This window comes from Ictalurus furcatus, chromosome 4, assembly GCF_023375685.1.
Source record: "Ictalurus furcatus strain D&B chromosome 4, Billie_1.0, whole genome shotgun sequence".
In the NCBI taxonomy this organism is placed as follows: Eukaryota; Metazoa; Chordata; class Actinopteri; order Siluriformes; family Ictaluridae; genus Ictalurus; species Ictalurus furcatus.
This window is the reverse complement of record NC_071258.1, coordinates 7,983,037-8,010,418: the sequence shown is the minus strand read 5'-3', so window position 1 is coordinate 8,010,418 and position 27,382 is coordinate 7,983,037. Positions and strand designations below refer to the sequence as shown.

General features: G+C 39.8%; 4 protein-coding genes across 7 annotated transcripts in view; 1 reads left to right on the top strand and 3 right to left on the bottom strand.

Annotated features, from left to right (window-relative positions):
* srgap1a (SLIT-ROBO Rho GTPase activating protein 1a) overlaps window positions 1-12,269 on the bottom strand; it is a 102,040-nt gene extending 89,771 nt beyond the window's left edge. For 3 of the 4 annotated variants that reach the window (XM_053622784.1, XM_053622785.1, XM_053622787.1), the window contains exon 1: window positions 11,276-12,269. In XM_053622784.1, coding sequence (XP_053478759.1) covers window positions 11,276-11,345 — 70 coding nt within the window. In that variant the 5' untranslated portion in view covers window positions 11,346-12,269. The remainder of the gene's footprint in view (window positions 1-11,275) is intronic. The other variant, XM_053622786.1, reaches the window with a different exon arrangement.
* A 590-nt stretch (window positions 12,270-12,859) lies between these two features.
* rxylt1 (ribitol xylosyltransferase 1) lies at window positions 12,860-19,463 on the bottom strand. The gene is made up of 6 exons (XM_053622780.1): window positions 19,191-19,463; window positions 18,089-18,259; window positions 16,829-16,931; window positions 15,109-15,423; window positions 14,340-14,510; window positions 12,860-14,109 (listed from the first exon to the last, which is right to left on the bottom strand). The coding sequence occupies exons 1-6, from the start codon at window positions 19,333-19,335 to the stop codon at window positions 13,707-13,709; spliced, it is 1,308 nt and encodes a 435-aa protein (XP_053478755.1). The 5' UTR covers window positions 19,336-19,463; the 3' UTR covers window positions 12,860-13,706.
* Window positions 19,464-19,813: 350 nt separating this feature from the next.
* On the top strand, window positions 19,814-22,163 carry LOC128606558 (cytochrome b-c1 complex subunit Rieske, mitochondrial). The gene is made up of 2 exons (XM_053622781.1): window positions 19,814-20,063; window positions 21,489-22,163. Exons 1-2 carry the CDS (start codon window positions 19,889-19,891, stop codon window positions 22,097-22,099), a joined length of 786 nt encoding a protein of 261 aa, XP_053478756.1. The 5' UTR covers window positions 19,814-19,888; the 3' UTR covers window positions 22,100-22,163.
* An 86-nt stretch (window positions 22,164-22,249) lies between these two features.
* On the bottom strand, window positions 22,250-26,681 carry zgc:112052 (protein C19orf12 homolog). The gene is made up of 3 exons (XM_053622782.1): window positions 26,536-26,681; window positions 26,160-26,336; window positions 22,250-25,424 (listed from the first exon to the last, which is right to left on the bottom strand). Exons 2-3 carry the CDS (start codon window positions 26,317-26,319, stop codon window positions 25,159-25,161), a joined length of 426 nt encoding a protein of 141 aa, XP_053478757.1. The 5' UTR covers window positions 26,320-26,336; window positions 26,536-26,681; the 3' UTR covers window positions 22,250-25,158.
* Between the last annotated feature and the right edge of the window lie 701 nt (window positions 26,682-27,382).

Sequence of the window (27,382 nt, the reverse complement as noted above, 5' to 3'; positions counted from 1 at the left end):
TTTAGCTAGCTGGTTACAATTAAACATTCAGATTATAAACTTTGATAAATGACCTGAAATTCTCACAGAAATCGGTCAGGCTAGCTTGTTTTAGCTAACTGGTTACTCTTGGCTTATACTCTTGAAGATTATAAAAGTTTATGAATGACTTCAAATCCTCACAGAAAACCTGTCAGCTTACCTCATTTTAGTTAACGGATAACTGTGACAATTATAAGGATTTTACACTTAAAAGCCTGTCAGGTTTGCACATGTTAGCACATACGACAAATGTTTTGGAAATGGGTTATAGCTGGAACAGAAAGAGGTCATCTTGTATTTATACATCTTGCATTTTATTTGTATATATATCTTGTTATAACACCCTGGGAATCGTGACTGGGCATCAACGGCAATTAAGATCAACACATATCCATCCAGCTATCCATCCTCTCTGGCCCTTTTGCATTGTGGTTACACACTTGTGCTGTCAGGCCAGTTAACCATTCATCATCACATTGGCACATTATTAACCACAATCATTTAGACAAGCACCCAAGGAGGCAGCACTTCTCTGATGTGTGCCGATAAAAGGATCTGGTTATACTGGTAGAGTTTGACTAGCTTAACCTTGCATCAAAGCCTGAGCTGTTCTACTCTCTCTCACTGAAGAGCCTCTTCTCCAGTTAAACTGAGTGTCGCTGCGTTCGGGTTCTGAATAAGAGCAAAACACTTGGGCACAGAACACAGTGTCAAGTACAGTCTATTTTCAGTGCTTGCTGCCATCCTTGAATAACAGTTCAAAGTGGTATTGTCGTTATAGCTCCGCAAAGCCATTACGAAAATAAGCCAGGCCTTCTGGGACCCTTTTAGAAAGTAAATGTCTAACCTGGAAAAGATATGAGGTGATAAAAGTGAAGAGAATGCAGCAGGTACAACAGATCACCTAAACACCTTTTTGTGTCAAGTTTCACGGCAAAATCAGCAAAAAAATAAAGAAAGTCGTTTGGTAACGTCATGTCTCTGGGGATGTTTTTCCTGAATGCACAAGAGAAAGACATATCTGGTACTTATAGAACTCAGTGTAAGGGATGAATAATACATATGAATGACTGCAGGACTTCCACTGACCCAGCTGTCAAAGCCCAAGGCGATATTCATGGGTGGGGGCAAATGTTAAGGCCAAAATAAGGATTTAAGACCACTTCCTGTACTGCATTATAGAATAGTAGTCTCACTACACTCCTTTATAGTATTCATGGGTTCTGCATTGAGGTCTGGATACAAAATAAAGTCAAACTGAAATGGACTGGAAATGGACTGGTGACTCAGTAGACTGGCCAATTGGGGTGCTAGTACATTAAAGTGAGTCAAAATTGCCGTCTGTCTAAATTTTGAGCTGCTTCCTAGAAAACGAGGAAGTTCAATTGGAACAGTTTTATCCTCATGAGACCCTGTGGACATTTTAACAAATTACTTTCCGTTCCAGCGCACTGCCTAGTTTCCATAGGTATCAAGTGCTACTCGTTACAAATGTACAGGAAAAATTAAAAGCATGCATGGAACAGCATATGCCAGGATTCAGATGACTATAGAATATGGAAAATCGACAGATGATGTAATAAGAGTGTTAAGCTCACAAGATTTAAAATATGATTATGTTGTACGTCCCTGTGGGTTGTCAGCTTTTAAAATGTTCTTGGATTTCTTATAATGACAAACCCTAGAGGCCTAAATAGGCTCAGAGCAGGCGATGGGATGGAGGCGCACAGGGCATGAACTATAATGATGTATCTCCAATATGAAAATTATGTGAATGCTGGTTAACCGACAACTTCTCTCATCTAACAACATCCACATGCAGAAATGGCCCATACAAGAACTGCACATCCAATAGCCACAAAAATGCAAACCATTCATTATACAAAAGAAAGACTCCAAAAAAAGCTCCATATGTTGAACTGCTGGAGGCTGAGGATATGAGCATGGGGGAACAGATCTGTATCTCCAAATGGGCTTTTATATGGGAGAGTCCCACATAGTTATGGCTGAAACCAAACCCAGCTACAGTTTTGCCCTGAGGCGTGGGTGCAGCATGGTTCACCCAAAGACTGTAGCTTTCACCTCAAACCACAAAAGGAGGCTTTATTGTGGTCAGAACTCATGGCAAACACTCATCCACGTCACCTCAGAAAGCAGATCCAAGGGCCGGGGGGCAAAGGCAGGAACCCTGGGAGATCTCCTGCTAGTCTGCATTGAATGGCTAAAATAAATAAAATGTGAAGCCAAGCCTTTGACTCCAGTGATAACCAGTCAAGCTTAAAACAGTCAAAGATTGGAAAAGGCATTTCGCTGCCATCTCAATGACCACTCGGTTGTAAAGATCAGCTCCCCCTCCCACTCAATGCATTGGCCCCAGGCGTCCTCTAAAGGTAGTCTTGAAAGGATGTCCCCATGGCTATTAATTATACAGGACCTACGCACCCTGCCCCCTTTAAGGTTCAAAAGGTCAAGGTAGGAGGAAGGGATGAGGGTCAAAGGTGACTGGGGATGAAGATTAACCTCCTCTCCATCATTAGAGCAGGGTTTGATGGCGAATCATAGTCTGGACTAGGCAGTGCAGGATAATCTATGCTTCTTGGCAAACAGACCTAACCACTGCACAAATACCCAAAACTTTCCAGTTATTCAGACTCCTATCGATATTTCAGCTCAGTTCTCATTCTAGCTTTCTGCTACATTTTAACCCAAGTTAGGAAAAGAATAGCAGGACTGACAAAAAAAAACTAATACAATTTCCCCTGGTTGTCCTTTCCTAAATAAACAAAAAATGTAAAGGTTTCTATGAAAAGAAACACAACAGAAAGCAGAGGAAATACGAGTCATGAAGAAATAAATCTACAAAAAGGCATCGTCTGGCTTCAAAGATCAAATAAAGCTCTTATAATGCACTCTACCCCTGTGTCTCATAGTAGGCTTGACTGGCTTCCAGAGAAGAAATGTTATTACGATGCTTGGTGAAGGTTTTAATAATCACTAGGCAACATGAGTCAGTTTTCCTGAACTTTCCCATTAAAAAAATTACCATATGTGCAAATTGAATCACCGTGCATTGTATATATGACCTCATAATACTATACTAATAACTAATAATTGCATTTTAGAACTGAGGGCACCTAAAGCTTGTGCCAGGTTTCAAAAGTAGCACTTTTGAGTGCAAGAGTTGCTATATCAGTAAAAGAATGGCATATTAGTAGAAAACCTTGCACTCGTGTGTTGATCGAACGCCTGTGGACGAGAAACAGTGCAGGTGCAGTGTCGAGCAACCTCTGGTTGCTTCTCATCTGTTTCTAAACAACCGTGGGTAATCAGCACAGGTTGCCTAGGAAACATACACTCAACGATCAGCACAACCTGCTTATCGTGAACACAGCTGGGAGAGGGGCGAGAGCATGTTTACAAAACCTAATGAAGCAACTATTCTGTGTTGTCTTGACTCCTCACTGCTTCTCGCTGCTCACACTCAAGCACAAATCAGCACATCAGTATTATCAAAGCTGACAGCTTATTTATATCAAACAGCGAGTACAGTCTTGTAAATGTCAAGTGATTATAGTGCGACTGACTGAATCCGTTCTAATTTCAAACGGAGGGTCTGATGATGCGCTTTTCCTCACAAGCTTACTTATAAGACTGGCAGTATAATGTGTAACAGGGTAACAAGTTAATGCTTAAAAATAAATGTCATACAATACATAGTACAGTTCATGCTGACAAGTTTAAGGTAAATGTGTGGAAACCATACTCGTTTCTTTTAGGGGTGAACTCAAATTTCAGCCAAATTAATTATCATAGAAACAACACAGGAATAAATCCTGGACAGTCTTTCACAGGACATCACACACACACACACACACACACACACACACACACACACACACACACACACACACTTTCATACCTAGGGAAATTTTAGAGTAGCCAATCCACCTACCAACATGTTTTTCAGAGGTGGGGGGTAAACCAAATTACTCTGCATTTAGAGCTTAGAGTCAATTTAAATTCATTTTAGCACTTTTAACAACGGACATTTTACAAAGCAGCTTTACAGAAACCTAGAGGTGATAGTGGTAAGAAACTCCCTGAGACAACTTGAGGAAGAAACCTAGAGAGGAAGCAGATTTGAAAGGGATCTCATCCTCTCCTGGATAGTGGAATTAAACATAAATAACAGTATTGCAGATAGTTATATTACATTTACAGAATTTGGCAGGCACCATTATCCAAAGCAACTTACATTTACACAACTGAGTACTTGAGGGTTTAAGGGCCTTGATCAAGGGCCCAGCAGTGACAGCTTGGCAGTGCTGGGATTTGAACTCATGGCATTTGGTTTTAACCGAATTGGTAATACTGAGCCAAGTATATGAGGATTTAGGTATACAGTTTGCACAATGCTATATTGATGATAAACTACTTGTTAGCTGCATCAACCTAGCTACAGTGTCAAACTACAGGAGCAAACTTGATGAAGTTGTCTTGGCTTGTCAAGGCATTCTGGGGAAAATGTTTAAATTGAAATCTTGGCCAAACATTTCCTTTAACTAAATCCAACAGCATTACCATTTGTGCCTGAAGACAATAGCTGGTGTCGGTGTCCTGCAATCATGCTACATCACTGGCCCTCATTGTCCGGGGTGGGGATGGTATGTGGGGAAGGGAAGCAGTGTTAATAGGCTGGGGTGAAAAGCTCAGCATGCGCTGAAAGGCCAGTCAGGAGCTCAGCTTAGTCTATCAAACACTAGAGAGTGAGAGTGGCCACAGATGGTGCCGTCAATAACCTTCACGCCCTCCACCATGCCATCAACAGGGAACACACACACACACACACACACACACACACACACACACACACACACACACACACACACACTGACCGCTTGAATGTGGCATAAGAACTAAGAGGAAACAGCAGATGGTAGCTGTGTGTGCCAGTAAGACATCATGACCTGAAGTATCTACAGGATGAAGTGTAGGAATTGTTTAGCTGGTTTGAGAGCGAGCCTGAAGATCACTCAGGAGCTGCTAGCGAATGATGAGGACAGCTGTCAAGACGAGATTTCAGCCTAATTGCTTCTAATTGAGTTACTGAGAACTAGAGTATTCAGAGCTCATCCTGAGCTTTAATTATATCAGCTGCCCAATAAGCAAATCACATTCAGTGTTCTTTAAACTTAAAATAAATGGCATCTGAACGCCTACTTTCATTCATGCATCTTCAGTAAGCGTTTTTTTTCCTGATCAGGGTTGCGGTATTCCAAAGTCTATGACGGGAACACTGGGTGAAATGCAGTAATACTCCCTGGACAGGATGCCAGTCAATTGCAGGGCACCATGTGCACACACACATGTTCGGATATAGGGGCAATGTAGCATAGTCAATCCATCTACTGGCATGTTTTTGGGAGATTGGAAACCAGAGCATCCCGGAGGATTTGTGTGTCTGTTGCGGCCAAAAATGGTTGATTTTGTTGCAGCTTGTTAAACAAAAGATTATGATGTAACTTACGGGTTTTTTGTACTTTTTTGCGGAAAACTACTAATTGGTGAAATTGCAATTGCATGAATTTCACATTGATGTTTGTTGGTAAATGAGACCATTTATCTGTACTCACGTTCGAGGCACATGATTCGAGGAGGGCTTTGGCTGAATGTCACATGGCGCGTCTTGGCCCAAATCTGTGGAAAATCTGCTGTAATTTTGAAAAATCGCAATCTCCTCTGAATATTGTGAAGTTCGCTTAATGTCGCAAAACGTTCTCTGGACCTGTGAACAGTACCTGCTGTAGCACCATCCTGCCCTCCTGTAATTTTCCAACACTATAAAAGGGATATTTGCAGCCGTTTAGCATACACGAGACTATCATTTTAATCAACACATTGTATTCTTATTGTGAGATTGGTTAGTAATGCAAGATGACAGAGACACTACATTAATCAAGCCTCAGTCAGCAGAGAATGGTTTGACATGAGGAAAAGTGGACTGAAATGCTTACTATGCAGGATCTACTACAAAGGTAACATATAATCAAGAGTAAAAGATGTTTAGACAGCGATTCAAATCCAATTTCCGGGCATATCTGATGAGCAGAAAAGGTTTTCAGCAGTCTCAACAGCAAAAAAAAAAAAAAAAAAAAAAAAGGTATTTCTTTTTCAGATTTCAGAACATGCAACTCAAACTGACTAAAGTGGATTTCATGTTTGATTCGGTCATTCAGTGAGCGTGCTTTTCGACAAGAACACAAAAAGTAAACATGAATGCATGCTTGGTTTTTTTTTTCCTTTTCCAAAACCCACACATGAAATCAATGTGTAGCCTTTATCATTACCATTATCTCTGTGACACGGCTCTCACACAAACTCTCACTGACATTACTCAATGCCTTGCAGTTAGCCTGTATTTCACACATCCCAGAGCAGCCGTAAAGGCAGTGTGTAATCAAAGAATGGGTCGAAAACCGCATTGTGTTCTCGTGTTCCTCAGAGATCCTCGCAGATGGTGCTATGCAGACTTTATGGGACTGTGAAATATGTGATACGCTGATTTTACGTAATGATGTGAACCCTGCTGTCTCAGCTGTACGACCCTGTAGAGTGAAGTAGCTAACCCAATGACTCATGCTAACAACTGAGAGCAGAAATGACCTGTTACACTGCAATTAGTCACAGCTTATGGCATATTTAGATGTTAGTGTCATACGTTAAAGCGGACGATAGACCACAGACGGTATATGGCATTCCTCAAACGGTCCAGCAAACCGTTTCCATACATGAGGTCATTCTGAAGTTCCTGTATCTCCAGTGCAGCAATTAATTCTACAGAAATTAGTGATGGGATAAAAAAATAAAGAGTGCCTGCATAGATTAATCAAGAAGGCAAAGCGAACCTGGGGGAACTGAACCCCACCTCTCAATAGCATCTAGAAACACACAGCAGTGTGGGGGGGTATCACATGGGAGAGCTAGTGAGTCATGACCCACAGTCACATTTTGGAATGGCATCACGCTAATGGCCTGGCCAAGAGAGATCAAGAGTATAGCACATCACTCAGCTGGTCCAGATACCACATGATCACATACTCTTCTTCTGCACCTGCTCTAGAGAAGAGTGAATAAGCTATACTAAACGTGAACACATCCTATCTAATGAGCTAAGAACTGATGCAGTTTTCAGTGAGATATAAATATATGTTAGAGCATTCCCATAATTTGGAAGAACTTTGGTGGCATCAGTATTTAACCTTCTCCATCTCCAAGGCACTTTGTTTGCAGATCTGATGTTGAGCATTGACCAAGACCGAAAATGCCATATATCTTCTAGGAATGTGCTTTCTGCAAATATTAATATTTGGTTAACTATTAGGATAGGATAAAAACATGGTTAGTGTGGTGTAATAAAGTAGAATTTTTACTGTAATAAAACTTGCACACAGTTGTGTGTTTGACAGACCTAATACATGGAGAAGAACTGCATTTATACCATCTGAATTTTGCGATCTGTCGCGTCAGCTCCCCTGACACTTTCAATAGCTGTCAGCAAGCAGTGACAAGGACATATACCTACAGTGTTTTTCCTCCCTGTTGTAGTCATGTACTGTGTGCGTGTGATTGATAACGGCTGTGTGCTGATGAGGCAGGACATTTGGATGTTCAAACAGCTCTGTGAGCCAGACTGAAATCCTCCAAGAGACCTGTCATACATGAATGTCCCTTACTACCCTGGAGGTCACTACACACCAACATCACCTTCAGTGTGCTAGGTGTGCTGTTCATACCACACTATGAGTGTCCATGCATGGGATAGAGGACTAAGGCACCAACAACAGGTCAATTTTACTTTTTAAATTGGCTGAATTGAGAGAAATAGGAAGTGTATGTTGATGCAATGGGCAACATGAAAACAGGGCATTTCCTGCTACTGAAAATTACTGTTATAAATTCACTATAAGTAGACAGTTCTGGGAAAGCCTACATGACCAACAGGAATGGCATGATATATCTGAGGCAGTGAGCACATGAGTTCCCATTCACTATAAAGAGGCAACCTGGGATGTTCATCTCAGACAACACGTCCAACACACAACCCCAGCACCAAGTTGATCAGGAGAAAGAGCAAGCAGCTTGAGCTTAAGTCAGGATTATGGTAACAATGCCAAGAGGCTGGGATCCAAACACCACAGCTCTGGTCATGACTCGCCGGACATAAGCTGATAAAGATGCATTCCGATCATCGCCTTGGCTGCCCCCAAATTGCTGGATCACTCTTATCATACTTATTACCACATTGTTACTGACACACACACCATCAAGTCTCTGTGCCAGCACATTATGAGAATAACCACATGGTGACACCAGGTAAACAAACCAAATCTGAGCTATTGGACACGAGTTAGAGATTATTTGCAATGTAAAGATGACCGCACAGTCGAAAGTCGTCGGGGGAAAAAAAAGGGAGTGATGCAAATCAAATGCAAATCGTTAATTATTCAAACACAATCAAACAAAACATAGAGCTTCTTTTAGAACGCAATCAACCCTCAATCCAAACTCTGAAACAAAATGCCTCACAGTTTTTTAGCAGGGTAAAAGGGAAATTCAAGCATGAACATCAAACTTGGCGCACATCACATGGTTTGGTCTTGAATGCCCTGAAACACTGCTATCTTGTCAGGTAACATCATGGCAAGGGTCAGATTGTACTTTAAATTATTCCACAATTAAATTAAATATACATTTAAAATGTATAATATTTGATATAGTGACGTTTTATGTAAGTAGATGTTTATTTAACATTTATAAAAAAGGAGTCTTGAGTGTTAGTGTTTGTAACATGTAACATTGTAACAGTATGTTCTCTGCTACGGGAAAGTCTTCAGGACAGAGGACCGTTAGCTTTCTGGTTTCTGTAGCATGACCAGCTACTTTTTTAAATTCCTGATTATCATTAAGGGTGTACTCACACTAGGCACTCTGTACCATCCCCAAGCATGTTTGACCCCCAAAGTCCAGCTCGTTTCACTAGTGTGTTCACTACATAAGTGATGGTCTCAGACACGGTTCATTTGGACTTGTAACTCGAAACATGACGTCAATGACATGACTGTTCCATTTGAGAATATTTGGGTTTATAATGGATCACTATTAGGCATGTTGGAGGACCATGCGTCACTGCACCCCAAATGACTCCAAATAAGCCACAACGTAAGTAACATTACAATGATGGACTCTGGAAATTGTGCTATGCAAGAGCGCTTTGTTCAAAACAAAAAAATCGCATCGTAATGACATAGGTGCAGGCCAGCGGGGGAGGGAGAGGGGGCCAATCGTGCTAGGGCACAGTACAAGGCAACTGGGCTTAGTGTGAGTACACCCCAAGAGAGAGAAAAGAGTGATGCTGGTTAGGGAATGACTGTTTATAGCTACTACAATGCAAGTAATAACTGTAACTAGCGTGTCTTATGGATTTTCCAAAACATTAAAAATAACTATAAACAGTATATAAAAAGTACAATGTGCCATTCATTAATAAGTGAAAAATTGCAAGCTTTGTTGTACAAGAGAAATAAAACAATTTGGGAAGTGCTGTTATAGGACAATAATCAATTCAAGGTTGTAACACAAACTCTATCAAGCCATTGTTGATTATTTTCTGACAACAACAACATGCAGTGTCATGTTTCATGCTTCACATAATACCTTTATAGATTCTTTCTTTCAAATTTTAGCTGTCAGGATGTTGGTTTCTGTCTGGTTATTTTCTGACTAATTTAAACATAATTGTTACCCAGGTATAATGGTGTAATGTTCGAAAATGGGTTGTACTCACAAATTATAATTCACCTACCATTATGTTGTATGTCCAGTGCTAATATGGGAATAAAATGGCTACTTTAAGCCTAACATTACAGTCAACTCCATCTCGAACCTATTTGGACCAAAAGGCTCAGTGGATGCGCCAATACACCTGAGATAACCTTAACCGGTTATAAAATAACGCAAATATTACTTGCGATTGTTTTCTGTTGGATTACTGTACATTAGCTCAAGCACGTTCCTGCTGATTCTTCCAAATCAAAATCACATAAACACAACTTTTAGAAATCAGGCATTTTAAAGAATCCATATCTCAACAAAAGAACTCTTCTGATTTTATTGGGAATTTGTGTTTTTATTGCCTATTCACTTATCTATAATGGGCATACAGGGGAAAAAATACCTAACGTTAATTATAGTAGTTTCTTCCCTACAGTTGTGCAGTAAGGCATGTTGATCTAAGTGGTGCCATTACATCACAGCATTGTGTGGTTGGCCATGCATCTCTAATGAACTGGTGTGTGAATAACTGTGCATGACTACTCATTAAAGTCTTAGTCATCACTGGTACATTCCTGCCATATGACTGCTGAGTAACAACTCCTAACTGTACAACTCATAAACTCATAAACTGTACAAACCCCCCCCCCCTCTCTATAGAAACATGAATAATAAATGACATCCATGGTTTAAGGCCAAATCCCTACAGTTACTCCATGCCAGCAGCTGCTTCTTTCCCCAGCTACAGGAGAAACCAGAAGGAAGGATGACTACTTGAAGTTTTAACAACTTGCAATAATTCTACTGAGACAAAAAAATCAATACTGGCAAAATACACAGGATTACTGTGAATTTACAGGAAAGCACCTGACTAAATCACACTCGTGGAAGTATAAAAGGTAAAAAAAAATATAATAAAAATAAATAAATAAATAAATAAAAATGAAAATAATGAAATATTATAACAAACGAGAAATAACAACACTCAAGTCACTCCATCCACATACTGCATACACCCAAACGGTGAGGAACATCACATATAACAAAAATAACACAACACGGCTTAAAAACATGAGCGAAAATGCCTACACAAATCAGTCTTAAACTGAAAAAAAAAAACAACTTTTATTTTAACAGGACAGAAAACTATGTAGTAACTAAGATCCCTGCTAAGCATGACGGGAATTATTCAAATGAGCAAATCCCTAATTTGACGCCTAGAAATCGCAAGGTGGTCCAAACTATTTTTGCTCATAATAAATCGACACAGTTTATTCCAGATTTAAGTTTATGATTTCTACACATAATAACAATTACTTTCTTTTTGTCCTGTGCTAGCCGAGCTAAAGAGATATATCTATCTATGCTACACAATATATCCAATTCTGTGATCCCAATCCTGTAACTTTTCCCCATCCCTTACCTTTGACTTGACTCTCGTACTCCGTGATGATCTCTTTATCCTTTTTAAACTTGGCAGGAGGATGCGACATTTTCCAGCCGTGCTCCGTGTCGCCGAGAGAGGAGTTGCTAAGTGGATTATTTTGTAAACAGTGATCCGAGAGAAGTTCGCCTTTAGAACCAAAGCATCCCGGAGATTTTCAACTTCTTCGGCTGGAAATGGGGAAAAACAGACAGACCGTCGTGGCGTTTGGGGTCGGGTTGCAATAGCGTATGGTTTGCGATGTGTTCAAGCCGCAGGGGATCCACCATCCGTGATCTCACACGAGAAACCGTTTGAGTTTCCAGATCTCCGCACCACTAACGATCCGTGATCCAGCGAACTTAACTCAACTACCTGTACATTTCTATAACTAATCCTTCTGAGAAGTTACTCACTCATGCAGTGACCTGTTGATAATTAAAACAGATTTCCCCACCCTCTCGCTCGCTCTGTGTGTGTGTGTGTGTTCTGGTGCAGTACCCAGCAGGATCCTTGCTTTATCTCGACTTCTCGTGGATCCGCAGATTTGAGTGCAGCGCATCTGTTGGAGAGACTCTGGGAGAACGGGGAGGGATCGGAGCCCGGGTTGCCAGATTGGAATCATAGGCTCGGAGATGATCGCGGCTGAAAAGTCGTCTAACACCTTTGAAAGAAGATGAAAACAAGATTTTAGTGGACACCTATGATTACAGAGTCTATTTCCCATGCACAAATTAAGTGCACGTTAGTTTAATATGGTTGTGAATTACACCAATCTGGCAACACTGTCTCGGCGCAGCACGCGGGCGGAAGCGCTGAATGGACTCCGTTTCCCCTGAAATACAAACTTTTATCTGTTACGGGATTGGGCTGGGCTGTTTGAATTGCCCAAAACAGACATACTGAGGCATTATTTCAAAAATATTATTTACACGGAGCGAAAAGTGACACACTTGAGCAGTTCATTATTCATTAAGTGTTATTCTTCAAAGCAGAGATTTTTTTCCCCCCACATCTCTTCTTCGAGATGTTTCCTGCACTGCCATCTGGTGGCAAATGCTCGTCATTACAAGTCAATAAATTCTTGCAATTTTAGTGTTTTCTTCAACTCTACTTACATTATATCTGAAGTTAAATGTATAAGATAAAGCTATTATAATGTTTATAAAATGCATATTAAATTCACATAAACACGCAAATTAAGTAGAATGTGCTGCATTGTGTACATAATACAAATCAATGAAAACAGAAGTATGATTGATTCAACAAGTTGTCCCCAAATCTCGATACATAGGACAAATGAACACTTTTTAGCAAAATGTCGTCCATACTTAGTTTATATGATTTTATATATATATATATATATATATATATATATATATATATATATATATATATATATATATATATATATATATATATACACACACACACACCCCGACATGGTGCTGGCAAACATAGTCCCCTATGTATGGAGACTTTTGGGACACCCTGTAGTAGAAACATTTCCATTTGTTTTAGGACCATTCTTGAGTTTCATTCATTTATTCAGTCTTCAGTCATCACTTTATTGTGATCAGGGAGACCGTGGATACAGAACACTGGATGTGAGGTGAGGACATATACAGAATGGGACACCAGTCCACTTCAGGGCAGCATGCATAAACACATTCATTGACACTTTAGCATATAGCCATGATTTTGCAAGGTGGAAGAAAACTAGAGAAACCAGAGGAAACTCAGGCCTGAGCTCAGGATCGAACTGGGAACCGTAATGCTGCGAGGGGGCAACTCTACCGGGTGCGCCAGCACATGCCAGTGTATATGCTAAATGCTGTACTGGGTAGAAATCTGTCCTCTGATATCAAATAAACACAATTACAAATAAATCATTTCACTACAGGTTTCATTATTTTAATTCTATCACACTGAGATGAGTCAAATGATGATTAGTGTTACAGAAAACACAATGTCAGCCCAAACCATAAAAGACCATAAAAATACAATTTAAGGTTAAATATGAGCATTATAATACATGTCATGAGGAAACAGATAATGTTTACTGAAATTAGTGTACAAAGACATATTAACACCAAATATATTTATGGGCTTAATAAATAAGGCTCTGTAAATATGCAGGAAAATCAGTGACTAGGGATGCACCTATCCAGTACTGCATAATAGGCCAATATTTTTGATTGATAGAACACAAATAATGCACACAAATTGTCTTCATGCCTGTCAAGATCATGCCTGAGGTGTAACATTAAGTCTTGCAGAGTCTCAGTTACTGTGAGGATGTCAGTATCTGAACTTAGAACTTGGAAACATGGGATTGGTGCACCACTATCAACAATCATAAGTTACAGAAATGTAACCATAAGTTAAAGTTTAACCATAACGAAATCCGACATAGACCAAGTGTCTCTTCCTAGCTCAGTTTAAAGAAAGATTCCTCCAGGACTTCTGTGAACTTGTCCTTCATCTGCTGACGGAATCCAGTGTACCACTCCAGCAGCCTCATTCTCCTCTCCGTCTTCTTGGCCTGCGTCATCACCCTCTCCTTCTCCAGGATGGCTGGCAGCTCCTTCCAATCCTTGAGGAAGATGAAGGGTGCCCCTGCATCTTTGAGCAGCCGAAGAGGGGAGCTGCGGCCGTTGGCACAGGCTCCCGGAGTCAGGACGTCCTCCACCACGGGCACAGAGCCATAGGCACAGGCCTCGTAGACGCGGTAGCACTCAGTGTTTACTCCAACTGGGCACAGGGTCAAGTCGCTCTGAGCCAGAGCCATCTGGTACTGTCTGGAGGTTTCTGCCGTCTCCTGAGGAAGCCACCTTAGGGAAAGGAATCATCATGTCACCTTAGATACAATCGTGCTGGGAATACGGGTTTGTTGTTGTCGGTTGGAAAACATGCAAACTGCAAGGGGAAATGATCAGAATGTAGCCTAGTTGTGATGGAAAATCACACCAGAACGCAAAAAGTCAATTCATAGTTAACTGTACACGAATACATATTATGTTACAGTGCCATTTTATCATGAACTAAAAAAGTAAACACATACTTCTCCCGAGCATTTGTAAGACACTGTTTTTCCAAGCCATTCTGCTTCAAGATGCCCATGAGAGTTTCCCGAGAGGAGTTCTTATAGACTGTGCCGAGGAAGTTGCAGATGTATGGTCGCACAGTGCTCACCATCTGTGTATTGGGTGTTACAACTGGGAAGTGTCTATACCTGTTAACCAAGAGAAGGAGGGAAAATTTTTTAAAAGTTTAAAAATTAAAACAGCCATTAGCTACATTAACAGCTTAATAATCTGACTAATAGCTTAATCAGAATAAAAAAAACATGTATACACCTCAATCTGAATAGAGTAAACCCATTCTAAATAAAATTTGTGTCTGATTGAGTGAGGTAGGTTATCCTTTTAATAATCTGTCAAATAGAAGAATAACAGTTATGTTAATCTTTGTGTCTGATTACTTTAACTATTGGAATCCGACTGTATGGTCTGTGCGTGTGTGTCTAAGTCACAATATGCTCCTTGTGCAAACAAAGAAACAAAATCAGCACTAAACCCCACTCCCTGTATGTGCATAATTTTGGATCAGGTTACATAGAAAGTGCATTAAAACATAGACTGTCTACAGACTTTCCTGTTTAGGATACCTATAAACTGTTCATTTGACTCTACAGTCAGAAAGAATTCATTTCGATTGGTGAAAATCTTAGCGTGTAAACCTTTTAAATCTAATATGCATTAAAACAATATACTGGTGGAAATTCATTGAGCCCTAATAAAAGAGAATTGAATCAGAAAAGAAGCTCATACGTGGCTACACCAAGAGGCCACTGGAAGACATCCTTGTCGTTGACCCAGGGACTGTCATAAACGAGGAACAGCAGATCCACAAAGCCTCCAGATCTCTTCATATAGGGGCTGATCCACTCATTAATGCACTGCTCGCTGCCCAGTAAGACCACAGCTACTTTAGAGATGGTGTGAGCCTGAACGAGAGTCTGCACATGTTGTAGCCACTGGATAGAATAGGAGATCTTCTGCTGTTCACGACCATTCAATACCAACACGACACTGTCTGTGTCCAGAGGAATGTGACCCTGCACTACTGCTGGGCCTGTGTAGAAACTGGCAGAAATGGAATATTTATGAGTAGTTATTAATCTCAAAATTCCCATACTGTTTATGAAAGTTGAATCAATATGAAGCTTTATTTAAAGACAGAGGATTTTCCTGAATTTCACCCTGTACATAAACAAATCTGACGATCAACATATCTTGACATCTTTGAGTCATTATCCTATAAAATAAGTCATCTAAACCTACTGCTTTTGTTGATTATGGGAACAAAAATCTTTAAACGCAAATAAATTATTTCACTGTACTCCACGTCACTGACCTGCACCAGAAAAGCACTGTGTCGAAATTTTTAGGGTTTTTTTCCTCTTGATTTGCATCAGCAGTGTAGAGACCACACTTCTGTGATTATTATGTGGTTTAAGTACATGATCCAGGTTTATTAGTGCGCTACATCTTGCTGAGTTTCCCAACATTTAGACACTACTTACACTAATATTATGCAATGCACTGAGACACAGCTCTGTTTTTAAAAGCTCTGCGGTCTTGTATATAAACTCTTGCATAGAACAAGTGATAAATTTGAGAAAAAGAACCACCAGTATGCATAAGGAAATTGGCATTTATCACATGTGCATATACACTACCGGTCAAAAGTTTGGAGACACTCGACTAAAATGTTTAGCATGACCTTAAAAACCTTTTGATCTGAAGGTGTATGATTAAATGTTTGAAATCTGTGTTGTGTTTTATTTACAATTTTTTTTAAATGTATGACTTGGAGCGAAATATTCCGAAAAGCAGCCAATAAGAGTCCAGTGTAGGTGGGAACTCCTTTAATACTGTTTAAAAGCATCTCAGTCAGATTCCTCCAGAAATTGGTGGAGAAAATGCCAAGAATACATTTCTGGAAATTCTAGGCAAAAATGGTGTCTATTTTTAAGATGCTAAAATATGAAGTTATTTTGAATTATTTAGATTTTTTTTGGTCGGGTAAAAATAAAGAATGAGTGTGTCTAAACTTTTTACAAGTAGTGTGCATAGCTAAGCACATAGGATGTTGATAGATCCCACATGAACTGCTCTGCTTGTGCACCACCACACTCTTTTGCATAAAAAAACACCCCCAAATTACCATATATGGTAAATCGCTTGTTTATTTATTTTTTTTTAAATCATCTCAGTAACCTCCTAAACTAAAACTGCACTGGGCAAACAAAATCAACTGATAAGCCACTCATCACCGTCAACAAAGAGATTCCTGTTCCTCTTAAAGTCTTCAACTATGGAATCATCCCAATCCATTTTTAAACCCAATTTTACTTTAGATTTCATCTGTCTGCAAAAAATAACAATCTGTGAATAAAAACGTTCACATGCATTGTTTACGCACAAAACTATGTGCACACAAGATTGATAAATAAGACCCCGATCCCTTCAATATCTCACAGCTTACCTGAAATTAATCTTCCCCGACTGAATCTCTCCTTCCCTCCACTGACCCGTCTTATCAGTGGGGTTCAAAGGCCCTTCTAAAATGTGTTCCCACAAATAAAGTCCTAGCACCAAGAAGAGAAAGAACACACATTCTCTGTAAAAACATGGTTCAATTCGGCTTAAACATGTTTATCAAAACTTCACATTTAATTCATATACTGTACGTTTCATGTGTTTTTATGCAGATTCCCAATAAATTGTGACTAAGCTCAAGATTTTAAATCAAGATGCTTGTAACAGGGCTTGTAATATATCCAAAAGTATGTGGACACCTGACCATCACACCAAGAACATATGATTGTGACAGTCAGGTAGCCACATACAGTTGTGCTCATAAATTTACACACCCCTTGCAAAATGTTAATAATTAAAAAGTAATAATAAAAGGGATAATTAAAATTGCATTGTTTTTTTATTTAGTCCTGCCATGAATAACTGATGTTTACAAATAGTCCACAAGACACAATAATAGCACAAAGGACTCATACACAACTATTGCAAAAGGTGCAAACATTCACTGATGCTCAAGAAGGCAACACTATACAATAAGAGCCAGATCCTGTTCAAAAGTTTACACCCCCTCGGCTCTTAATGTATCGTGTTGCCTTCTTGAGCATCAGTCAATGTTTGCACCTTTTGTAATAGTCGTGTACGAGTCCCTTGGTTGTCCTCAGTGTGAAAAGATGGATCTCAACATTATATAGCCACTGCTGGAAAGGGGTCAAATATGCAGAAGATACTAGAAAAGCAATGAATGTGCAGGACCTGGAGGATTTTTCCGAAGAACAGTGGGCAGTTTAACTGCTCAGGACAAACAAGGGACTCATGAACAACTATCACAAAATATAAACACAGTCGTTGATCATCCAGATAACGACACACAGTATTAAGAATCAAGCGTATGTAAACTCCTGAATTGGTTCATTTGTGTAAATTCGGTTATTATTGAGTCTTGTGGACCGTATGTAGACTATATGTTATGTGAAATAGTTTATTCAGGGCAATACTACATAAAAAACAAAATGCAATTTTAATGACCCCTCTTACTTTTTAAAATCATTAACATTTTGCAGATTCTGCAAGGGGTGTGTAAATTTATGATCAAACTGTATTTTTAGTCATTATAGTGTATCTTCTAAAGCAGGTCACAGGTGGATTGTCAGTTTTTCACATGTAAAGCATCACTGTGAGGGCAGTAATATAATCACCAGACACTTACCAATAGCAGCTTTTCCCCAGATTTGAACTTTATATCTTTTGGGCCTGCTCTTTGCAACGCGCTCCTGATATGATTTGTAAGCCTCTCTCCGTTTCTGCACTACAGAGATGGAGTCTGCGCGCTCGTCCTCCTCCCATGGGTTCCATTCTTCCTCTCCTGCTCTGGACTGTTCTACAAATGTGAAAAATTATTCAGTAATAAAACAACCTTATATACAATCTCCTGAACAACACCAGCCCCATTTTACAGTCTATAAATGTTTTTTCACATGCAATTTTATTTGTATTCCTCTGGTTTATAGCAACACATTACCATTGCTGTCTACAGGAATGTTGCGCTTTCCTTGTGGAAAGAATCACAGACTTCTTAAAGTTTCTAAGATCAGTTATGTTGTTATTTTAAAGGTCATTAATAGACCATAAGGTTGATCATAATCTAACAACACTCTACACAAGTCAGACATTAACGGTACATCACCTTGTGCCGTAGCATACAGACTGCACTATACATTACTGTTCTCTACACTTCACTTACCCACCTGTACTTCCTGTCTACATATACTCCTATAACTATTTTTAAATCACTCTAATACGTATATCTCTACTCGCTCACTATATAACAGAATTCACATATTCACTCTGAAGGCTTTTTGAAGAGCGATTTCCATGGATGCATTGTGATTGAATTAGGTTGCAAGTGTCACCGCATTGGCTACAACAACAAACGACTCATATATGTGGCTCGGCTCAGTGTTCACCTAGAAGAGTCGATTCAAAGATTCGATAGATCACTGCTAATGCGCATTTTGGAGGCTGCGTTAATGCATAGAATATATAATAAGGGCCTTTGGTATCTTGAGTCTGTATTTCTTTGACAACAGATAAATTATCTTTAATAAATAAATAAATAAATCTGAATTTCCATACTTTTCATAATTTTCTAATAAACACCAGGAGATATTAAGAAGCTTCGAGAAAATACTGCAGCTACTCTCCCAGTTGCATGAGGTATACAGGCTGCAGTGTCATACTGATCAAATGAATTCCTGATGAGTCTGTATGATGACTTTAGCATGCTAGCAAGCTAATCATAGTTAACGTACCTGCAGGTACAGAGCCCTTTTTCACCACTCTGTGCACGCGAGTAATAACTTTCTTATTGAAAAACACATTGTATGCAGCGTACAATGAAAAAACCACATACGCCAGAACAACAATTATCGCTATCTTCCTACGAATTAATCTCATTATTAAAAAGATGTTGAGCAGCCATCCTGTGCCGAGACCTTATTTTCTTCCCGCCCGCATTCCGCCAAGCAACGCCTTCTGTGCTAGTTCTTATGAATGACTGCATGATTTTGTTCGCCCTCGCGTGCTTTTGTCAATGATTACCAGCCAATGGTGACGGAAAAGGAACGCGACTAACCAATCAGACAGAAGAAGGTGGGACTTTCCGGAATGCGGTGAGAAAAAAATATAGCAGTGCGGCTGATTGTTTACATGTAGAGCGCTTGAGAAAAAGGACCCAAGAGCCGAAGTAATATAGGTGTACGATTTAATGCCGGAACACGTTATCTTTGTAACATTCTAAACAGAATGCTATGAGCAAAACAGAAAGTAAATTATTATATTATAAATTATGTATAAAATTAAATGTATATTTATAATAGTAAGTTAAATCATATGCATTTTCTTTGTCGAGATATAATCAGGCGTCCGATATAGTGTCCTGTAAGCCGGTGTCGTGTCGAAAGCCCTTAGCAGGGTCGGCTGCTGCGACCGAAATCTTCAGCTGCAGAAGATGATGTCCTTGGTCGGTCGTTCTGGGTTTCTGTACCCTTACTTACACACGACCAACTTTATCATATCCAGACCCCTGACAGCTTTAGTTCCTGCAGCTGTAAACTCAAGAGATGATGTTTTGGTGAATCAGAGAAAATCGGACAGAAGTCAGTCTGCCTCAGGTAGCCTCCATGGTACGTGTGTGTCATTGCTCTGTAGGTTAGTAGGTTTAAATTAGCCTGGAATAGAGCAACTCTGCTCTCCTGTCACACACCCTGTAAGATTTTCTTTGCATATATTTTGATTGTGCTCATATGCTAATCACTGGGACGTGCACGTGTACGGGTATTTAAAGAGCCAGTTCGTTTTTGCCCTTGACACCACGAGGAAAAAAAAATCCGCACAACTCAGCCCAGAGTAAAACAATTGTGGGACTCCAAAAGTCTGGTTCGTTCTTAGGAGCAATTTCCAACCAACTGAAGGTCCCACATGTATAGGTACAATTAACTGTATGCAAATATAAACATCTTGAGACCACACAAACACTGCATCATTCAGGAATGAGGTGCAAACAAACTCCCATGGTTGAATGAACTTTGCTCTGAAAGGTTCAACTGAACTCCAAGACAACAACAAAGGAACTGGTCAAGTACATCCACCATTAAAGGAGACCTATTATGCCCCTTTTTTACAAGATGTGAACAACCCATTTGCTGGGTTAAATTTGACAACCCAACTTGATGGGTTAGTTAGTTAGTTTAGCCCAAAATGTGTTCTGTCCTATATTTACCCAGCTGTTGGGCTAAAAATAACCCAATTTGGGTTGTTTTTAACCCAGTGGTGTTGTTTTTTAGTGTGTAAGCATAGTTCCAAAGATGTAACAAAATGGTTTAAAGACAACACAGTGAAAGTACTGGATTGGCCCTGACCTGAATCACAGAGAAAATTTCTGGACTGAACAGAAAAGCGTGTCCGAACAAAGAGGCCTTCAAACCTGACTGAGTTACACCAGTTCTGTTAGGAGGAAATTCTTGCAGAGTACTGTAGTAATTAAAAGGCAATGCCACCAAATACTAACAAAGTGTATGTAAACATTTGACCCACTGAAAATCCAATAAAGTAAATAAAAGATTAAATAAATCAGTCCCTTACCTATTAATTCAACATGGGTGCCTGTGCGTTAACACAGGTAATATATTTGTTGCAGTGCAAATTTTTTGCTGTTGCATGTGGGCATTCACGGTCCAGCACGTTTTCGTGTTTTAAGTTCTGTTGAGTTACAGTAGCCGAGCTGCAAATGCTTCTAAAGCTAAATAATGCACTAATCAGTGTGTTTTTTTTGTTGTTATTATTTATGTTATGTGTCAAGCCTTGTACTAGCTACAGACACTCGCCAACAATCTCTACTTCTTCGCAATGTCTTAATACAAATTTAATGTGAAGTCATATGAAGATTTTCTTAATTATGTGAGTGGGGACCTGATAAAACGTCAAACAATTGGTCTGAGGAATCATTTGAGCCAGTTGTTTGGATTTGTTCCGGTCACTTTGTTGATGTTTAGTGTGAAGGTTGGGTAATGCTTATCTCCTGTTCACACATGTTCTTAATTGTCTTTTAGGACACTTTGGAGTGCGTTTTGCCCACACCGATATCAGGATCCCTGACTTCACCCACTACCGTCGTCCTGAAGTACAGGATCCGAAGACGTCCTCACAAGAGAGTAGCGAGGCTCGCAGGGCTTTCTCCTACCTGATCACAGGCTCCACTGCTGTGGTGGGGGTTTACGCCGCCAAGACAGCTGTGACTCAGTTCGTCTCTTCCATGAGCGCCTCTGCAGATGTCCTGGCCTTGTCCAAAATTGAGATCAAGCTGGCTGATATTCCAGAGGGGAAGAACATGACGTTCAAGTGGAGAGGAAAGCCCCTTTTTGTTCGCCACAGAACCGAGAAGGAGATCGCAACTGAGGTTAACGTGGATCTGTCAGAGCTCCGTGACCCACAGCACGACACAGACCGAGTCATCAAGCCTTCTTGGGTTATCGTCGTTGGGGTGTGCACTCATCTTGGCTGTGTTCCTATCGCAAATGCTGGGGAGTATGGCGGTTACTACTGCCCGTGTCACGGCTCACATTATGATGCCTCTGGGAGGATCAGGAAGGGACCTGCACCCCTCAACTTAGAGGTGCCGTACTATGAGTTTCCTGATGAAGACACAGTGGTTGTTGGATAGATGTGGACATCGCCTAATTACTTATTATTAGATGGGTGTCTGAACAAACTAATAAATATTTTAAGCCACTCCAACTCACTCATCGCTGTCATATTTTCAAACCAGTACATTGAATAGGAAAAGGGTTTCCTTTCACAATGCAGTTTCCAGAGTATCATGGGATCTACTGTACAGTCAATACAGTCAACTAAAAGCTGTAGCTGTGCTTATAGCTTCAGTATCACTGTAGACAAGGATTTACCAGTCTTACAGGCTTCCTCAAGAGTTCTTTGGCTGGGTAATCGTCCTAGCTTTTCTAAAGGGGTACACCTGGAATCTGTGCAGATACAGAAGCCTTCTGGTGTTGGGTTCTACATAGGACCTTTAATCGTTTCCCAAGAAGGAACAAATAATTGGATGGTAGAATTTCTAAGAGTGTAGTCTTTTCAATAGTCAGTGCCACTGGGAAGCTTCAAGAACATTAGAGCCCCAGAGCCACCTAAAGCACCATGCAGAGCAGCCACAACTGCACTGTGCCAATCCACTGCCAATGAGGTGGCTTGGACTCTGATGAACGGGGTGAACAGCCAGCCCAATCTGAAAGCCGAGGGGCGTTTCTGTTAATAGCAGTGGAACTTGAGGAACCAATCGATTGTAACGCAGTTTAGAGCAGGCACATGATGAAAGCATGCTTGACAAACATAAGACCATGGCCAGGAATTTCTCCAGTCCAGGCTCGGGTCAGTCAGATCTGCCATGACCAGACTCCCAGCAAGTCGGCTTATGTTCATTTACATTTATACATTTATTAATTTAGCAGGTGCTTTTATCCAAAACGACTTACAAATAAGGAAATGGAAGCAAAACCAATAAAACTGATAAAAGATCTAGATCAAACATTTGAGCCTACCAGGTCAAGGATACACAGGTCTCCTGTTAGTCTTTTTTTAAATAGGATAAACTAATTCCAATAAATTAAACAATAATAAAAACAATAAATATAAAATTATTAAACATAATTAAAAATGAGAAACAATGATTAAAATGGCTTTATATAGAAGTCATGTGATGTGTATAGGCTAAAACCTGAACACTTAAAAATGTGATGTACACATAATGTAATGTTTTAATTAAGGTCACTTCAGTGTGTAATCACATCACGCTGTGTTTGTTCAGTTCTGTTATACCCATTGGCATCTAGTGTGATATTAAATGGGAGGGCTAAGCTATCAATAGCTCCGCTAATAAACTGTTAAGAGTCGACCAATGCATCATGTCCTGAAGTCTCATTGGTGATAATGATTAAATATGCAAGCAGCATTTACGGGGTAAAAGTATTGCCCAGATATCGCCTCATATCCGACTGGCACCTTCACCATAAGATTCGTTGCTGTGTCATGGGCAAAACTTTTGTGTGGCTTCATCTGATGTCAATATGAGGGAGGTTTGGTAACAATTAGACAGAATTTGTAGGAGTAGCGAAAAAAGTTTTCAATGTATTTCAAAATGGTCAACAGGATGTACACCCATTTTTTTTTAATGTTGGTGTGTGTTCAATTGGGCCTATTCCAAAGAATCATAGGAAAGTAGAACTGTGGATTTAGGACAAGTTCTTCAAATGATAAGAACAACGTAAAAGCTACTATAGCACTTCACCACTAGGTGGCACTGAAGCGAAATTTCTTGGATACATTCAGGCCGTGGTCTTGGTCAAAGTTCGGTGCTGGTGTATAAATTCATTGCAGAGCTATGGCTTAGGAACCTGTATTTTGTCATTGCAGGACAACAGTTTTCAAGATCAAAAATCCATCTGAAATTTTGTGCAGATAGGTCTTAAGATTACATGACCAAATTTGATGATTTTGGGGTGTAATTTATAGGAGGAGCAGCAAGAATAAATTAGATTCAAGCATTTTCTACATCATTGTAACTTTTGACCTCTAGATGGCACAGTCATTAAATTTTTTCCGTAGCCTCGGGTCAAAGTCCTGAAGACACGTACCAAATTTCGTGACCATCCATGAAGTTGTTATTGAGACACTGTCGTTAACGTATCGATGATGAGACTGACTGGCTTCATGGCCAGATTTGTTGGCTTGTTACAAGCAAACTGTCAAAAAAAAATCTAAATTCAATTTGATATCTTTTGTGGATTGGTCTGAAGATATTATGAGCCAAATTTGGACAAAATTTGTAGGAGGAATAGTGAAAAACAGTTTTTAACAAAAATCCAAGATAGCCGTAAATCTAATTAGGCGGAGTCCTTTGAACTTAGTATGATCTCAGGGACAACTGGCATTGAATTTTTGGCCACACAGTTAAACAGTTATGGGCATAAACACACTTTGAAATTTGGCCAAACTTTGACCTGTTGGTGGCAGTAAAGCTTTGGAAGCTTGGGGCACAGATTTGGTGAAATCTGTAGAAAAACAATAGCCATTGGTGCTCAGCCCCTAATAAAACAAAATAAATAAAGGGGGAGGGGGATACAGCTAGGCAACCGTTCATCAATAAGTGAAGACGCTAAAGTATGAGGACGTGTCATTTTGCCCACGATTGCCACTATCTTTGCATCCTTACCATGTGTCTTCAGAGGAGGAAGCCAAGAAGCAAAGCCAAGAGAGGAATCTAAAGCAATTAAAAAAAGAGAAAGAGACGCACCCACTGCATAAGCAACCGTTTGAAAAGATGGCTTGGCATCACGTCTCAGACTTCACTTCCCTTGACTGGTAGCCAAGTTGTAATAGAGGGGAACTAAACAGTAAGTTGGAACTGGAAATGTTTAAATTGTGAGAAAATGGAGTAAAAGCCCCCCCCAAAAAGTTTTTAAATCAGTGAGAAAACAGCATTTGAATTTTAGTGAGTATATTACTTAAGTCGTGTTTTACAGTTGTCTTGTAAAAGTCAACAATTCATTTTATTCATCCTGACTGTGAAAATGTAGTGTGTCATTTGCAATTTGTTCCTAAAATTGTTGATTTTAAAATATACTAAAATAAATAGGTGTCACTTAAATATGTAGACTACATTACTTCTTTACATCCTTCATTAAATATGTTGTCCAAACAAGTGATCTGATTTCAGTCCACATAATGAACCTCAGCCTGAAGCTCTTTGTGAATGTAGCTCAGTAAAGCTGCAGTTACTTGCTGCTGAAGTGCTGCATTTCCCATGACTATAGCCAATAACTGAGCTACATCTGTCCAATCAATCGAGCCCAAGATGGCCATGATGTCCTCGTAGAGCTTCTGCTGCTGTCCTGGTGTCATTTCCCTGATGACCTGAGGAAGTGGTTTGAACTGACCGCTTGTCATCCAGCATCCCAGAAGTCCTCCAACAGCACCGCCTTTTAACAAGGCACAAAGATCAATTTCATATCGAGGAATCTGGGCAGAACTGAAACTCTGTAGGAAATGATACCACAGCCCTGTTCAATTCTCAAATCAGGTGGTGTTGATTGATGAATTTTCTATTACAGCAGCTCTGACAGTAGTCCTGGCTGTAATTCAAGTGATACGTTCAAATTAATGCAGTCATTCTAATAATTTGTTGTTTCTATGGCAACAACGCCTTCACAGGAATGTGCATGGCCATTATGGTTTTCTATAAGGAGATGTTTTTAAACATTTATGGAAGGAGTCTCCAGTGTCAGCACTTTGTAAGTTTTTCATCATGGGAAAACATTCAGGACTTTGCATTTTCTACTTTCTCAGTAACATTAAAAGCTACATTTTTTTGTCCTTTTAACTTCAAAAGAAAGGAAAATAAAGACTAGTGAGGAAATGACAGTTTCTACCTATTATAATGTAAGTGAACAGGAACTAACTTGTCTTTGGATGCTCAACATACAATGTAACTATAAATGGATAAAAGCACGATGTCATTCATTAACACATAATTAAAACAGGTTGCTGTGGTATAAGAGGAATAAAACCCATAAGGACATGCTGTTATAGGAAAATAAACCATTTTGCTTCGCATCACACAACTCCATTGTGGATTGTTTGCCTGTAACAGCATGCCTCACCGGGTTTTATTCCTTTTTTCAGTATTTATATAGGAGCAATTTACTGATACTTGCCTACGGCAATGCCAAGCGGTCCCCCAACCAATCCTCCAGCAAAAGCGAGTCCTCCAGCAGTCATCGCTCCCTTCCCAGAATGCTTCACTGCAGTCTTTATCTGCTGATTTGCAGATAGCTCACAACACAGCTTCATGACATCATCAATGCGGGGAGACATGCTGGGTAATCAATACACTTTGGGGACAAGACAGAGGGTTCATTTGTATTTAAATGTTTAGACCATGAGATATATTCATTAGATGATCAACCTTAAGAATAAATACACCACACAAGACCACGTGACATCATAAATAATAAATTAACCCTGTACTGTAAAAATAATGAGTTCATTAGAGTTATATAGCATCAAATTAATAAAACAAAACACACGTACCTTTTCAGTTCACTCTTCAGACATGTATCTGTCAAGGGAAATATTAACCATGGCGTCAAGCGTCATGCATCAAAATACACGAGCGAAATAAGTTTAACGCATGCGCACTGTTCAACATGACATACACGAAGTCTGCAGCAAAGATGAGGGGGAAAAAAACATTTCAAAATAAAGGTCACGTGGCAATGAACGAAGGGCTAAAATGCTAACTCGTATCCGGGTTTTGGCATACAAAATGACGTCATCCCTGCACCACTCTATTTGGCCAAATGTTTGTGGCAACCTGACCCATCACCTAACCCAGGGGTTCCCAAACTTTTCCAGGGCAAGGCCCCCCAAATGGCATTAACATTTGACCGAGGCCCCCCCCTTTGCAAGATGTCTTTAAAACATTAAAAATACAGACTTCTGAATATATCCCCCTTTTTTCTAAATTAATAATTACATCTTACATCTTTACATTAAATTACATTAGGAATTGATTGTGTGGTTGTGGTTGTCTGAGAGTGCGAAAGAGAAAACATACTAGTGGGAGGGATGGGCTTGGTGGCTCCGACACAGTTTGTTGAGGCCCCCCGAGTGCCCCCTGGCGGCCCCCACTTTGAAAACCACTGACCTAACCTATCAGCACAAACAAGCTTTATTCAGTTACACACTACTTGCACCTCAGTTATGTTCTCTAAGCACTACTGGCAGTTATAAAACAAGAACATACATGTTTTATTGTTTGTGTGTGATTTAGGTAGGAATATATGTTAAACAATACTAAACTTCTAGCTATAGGATTCTCTTGTCATTTATAACTTGTAACAACGTTAGCAACCTTTAGTTTAATGCAAAACTAAAG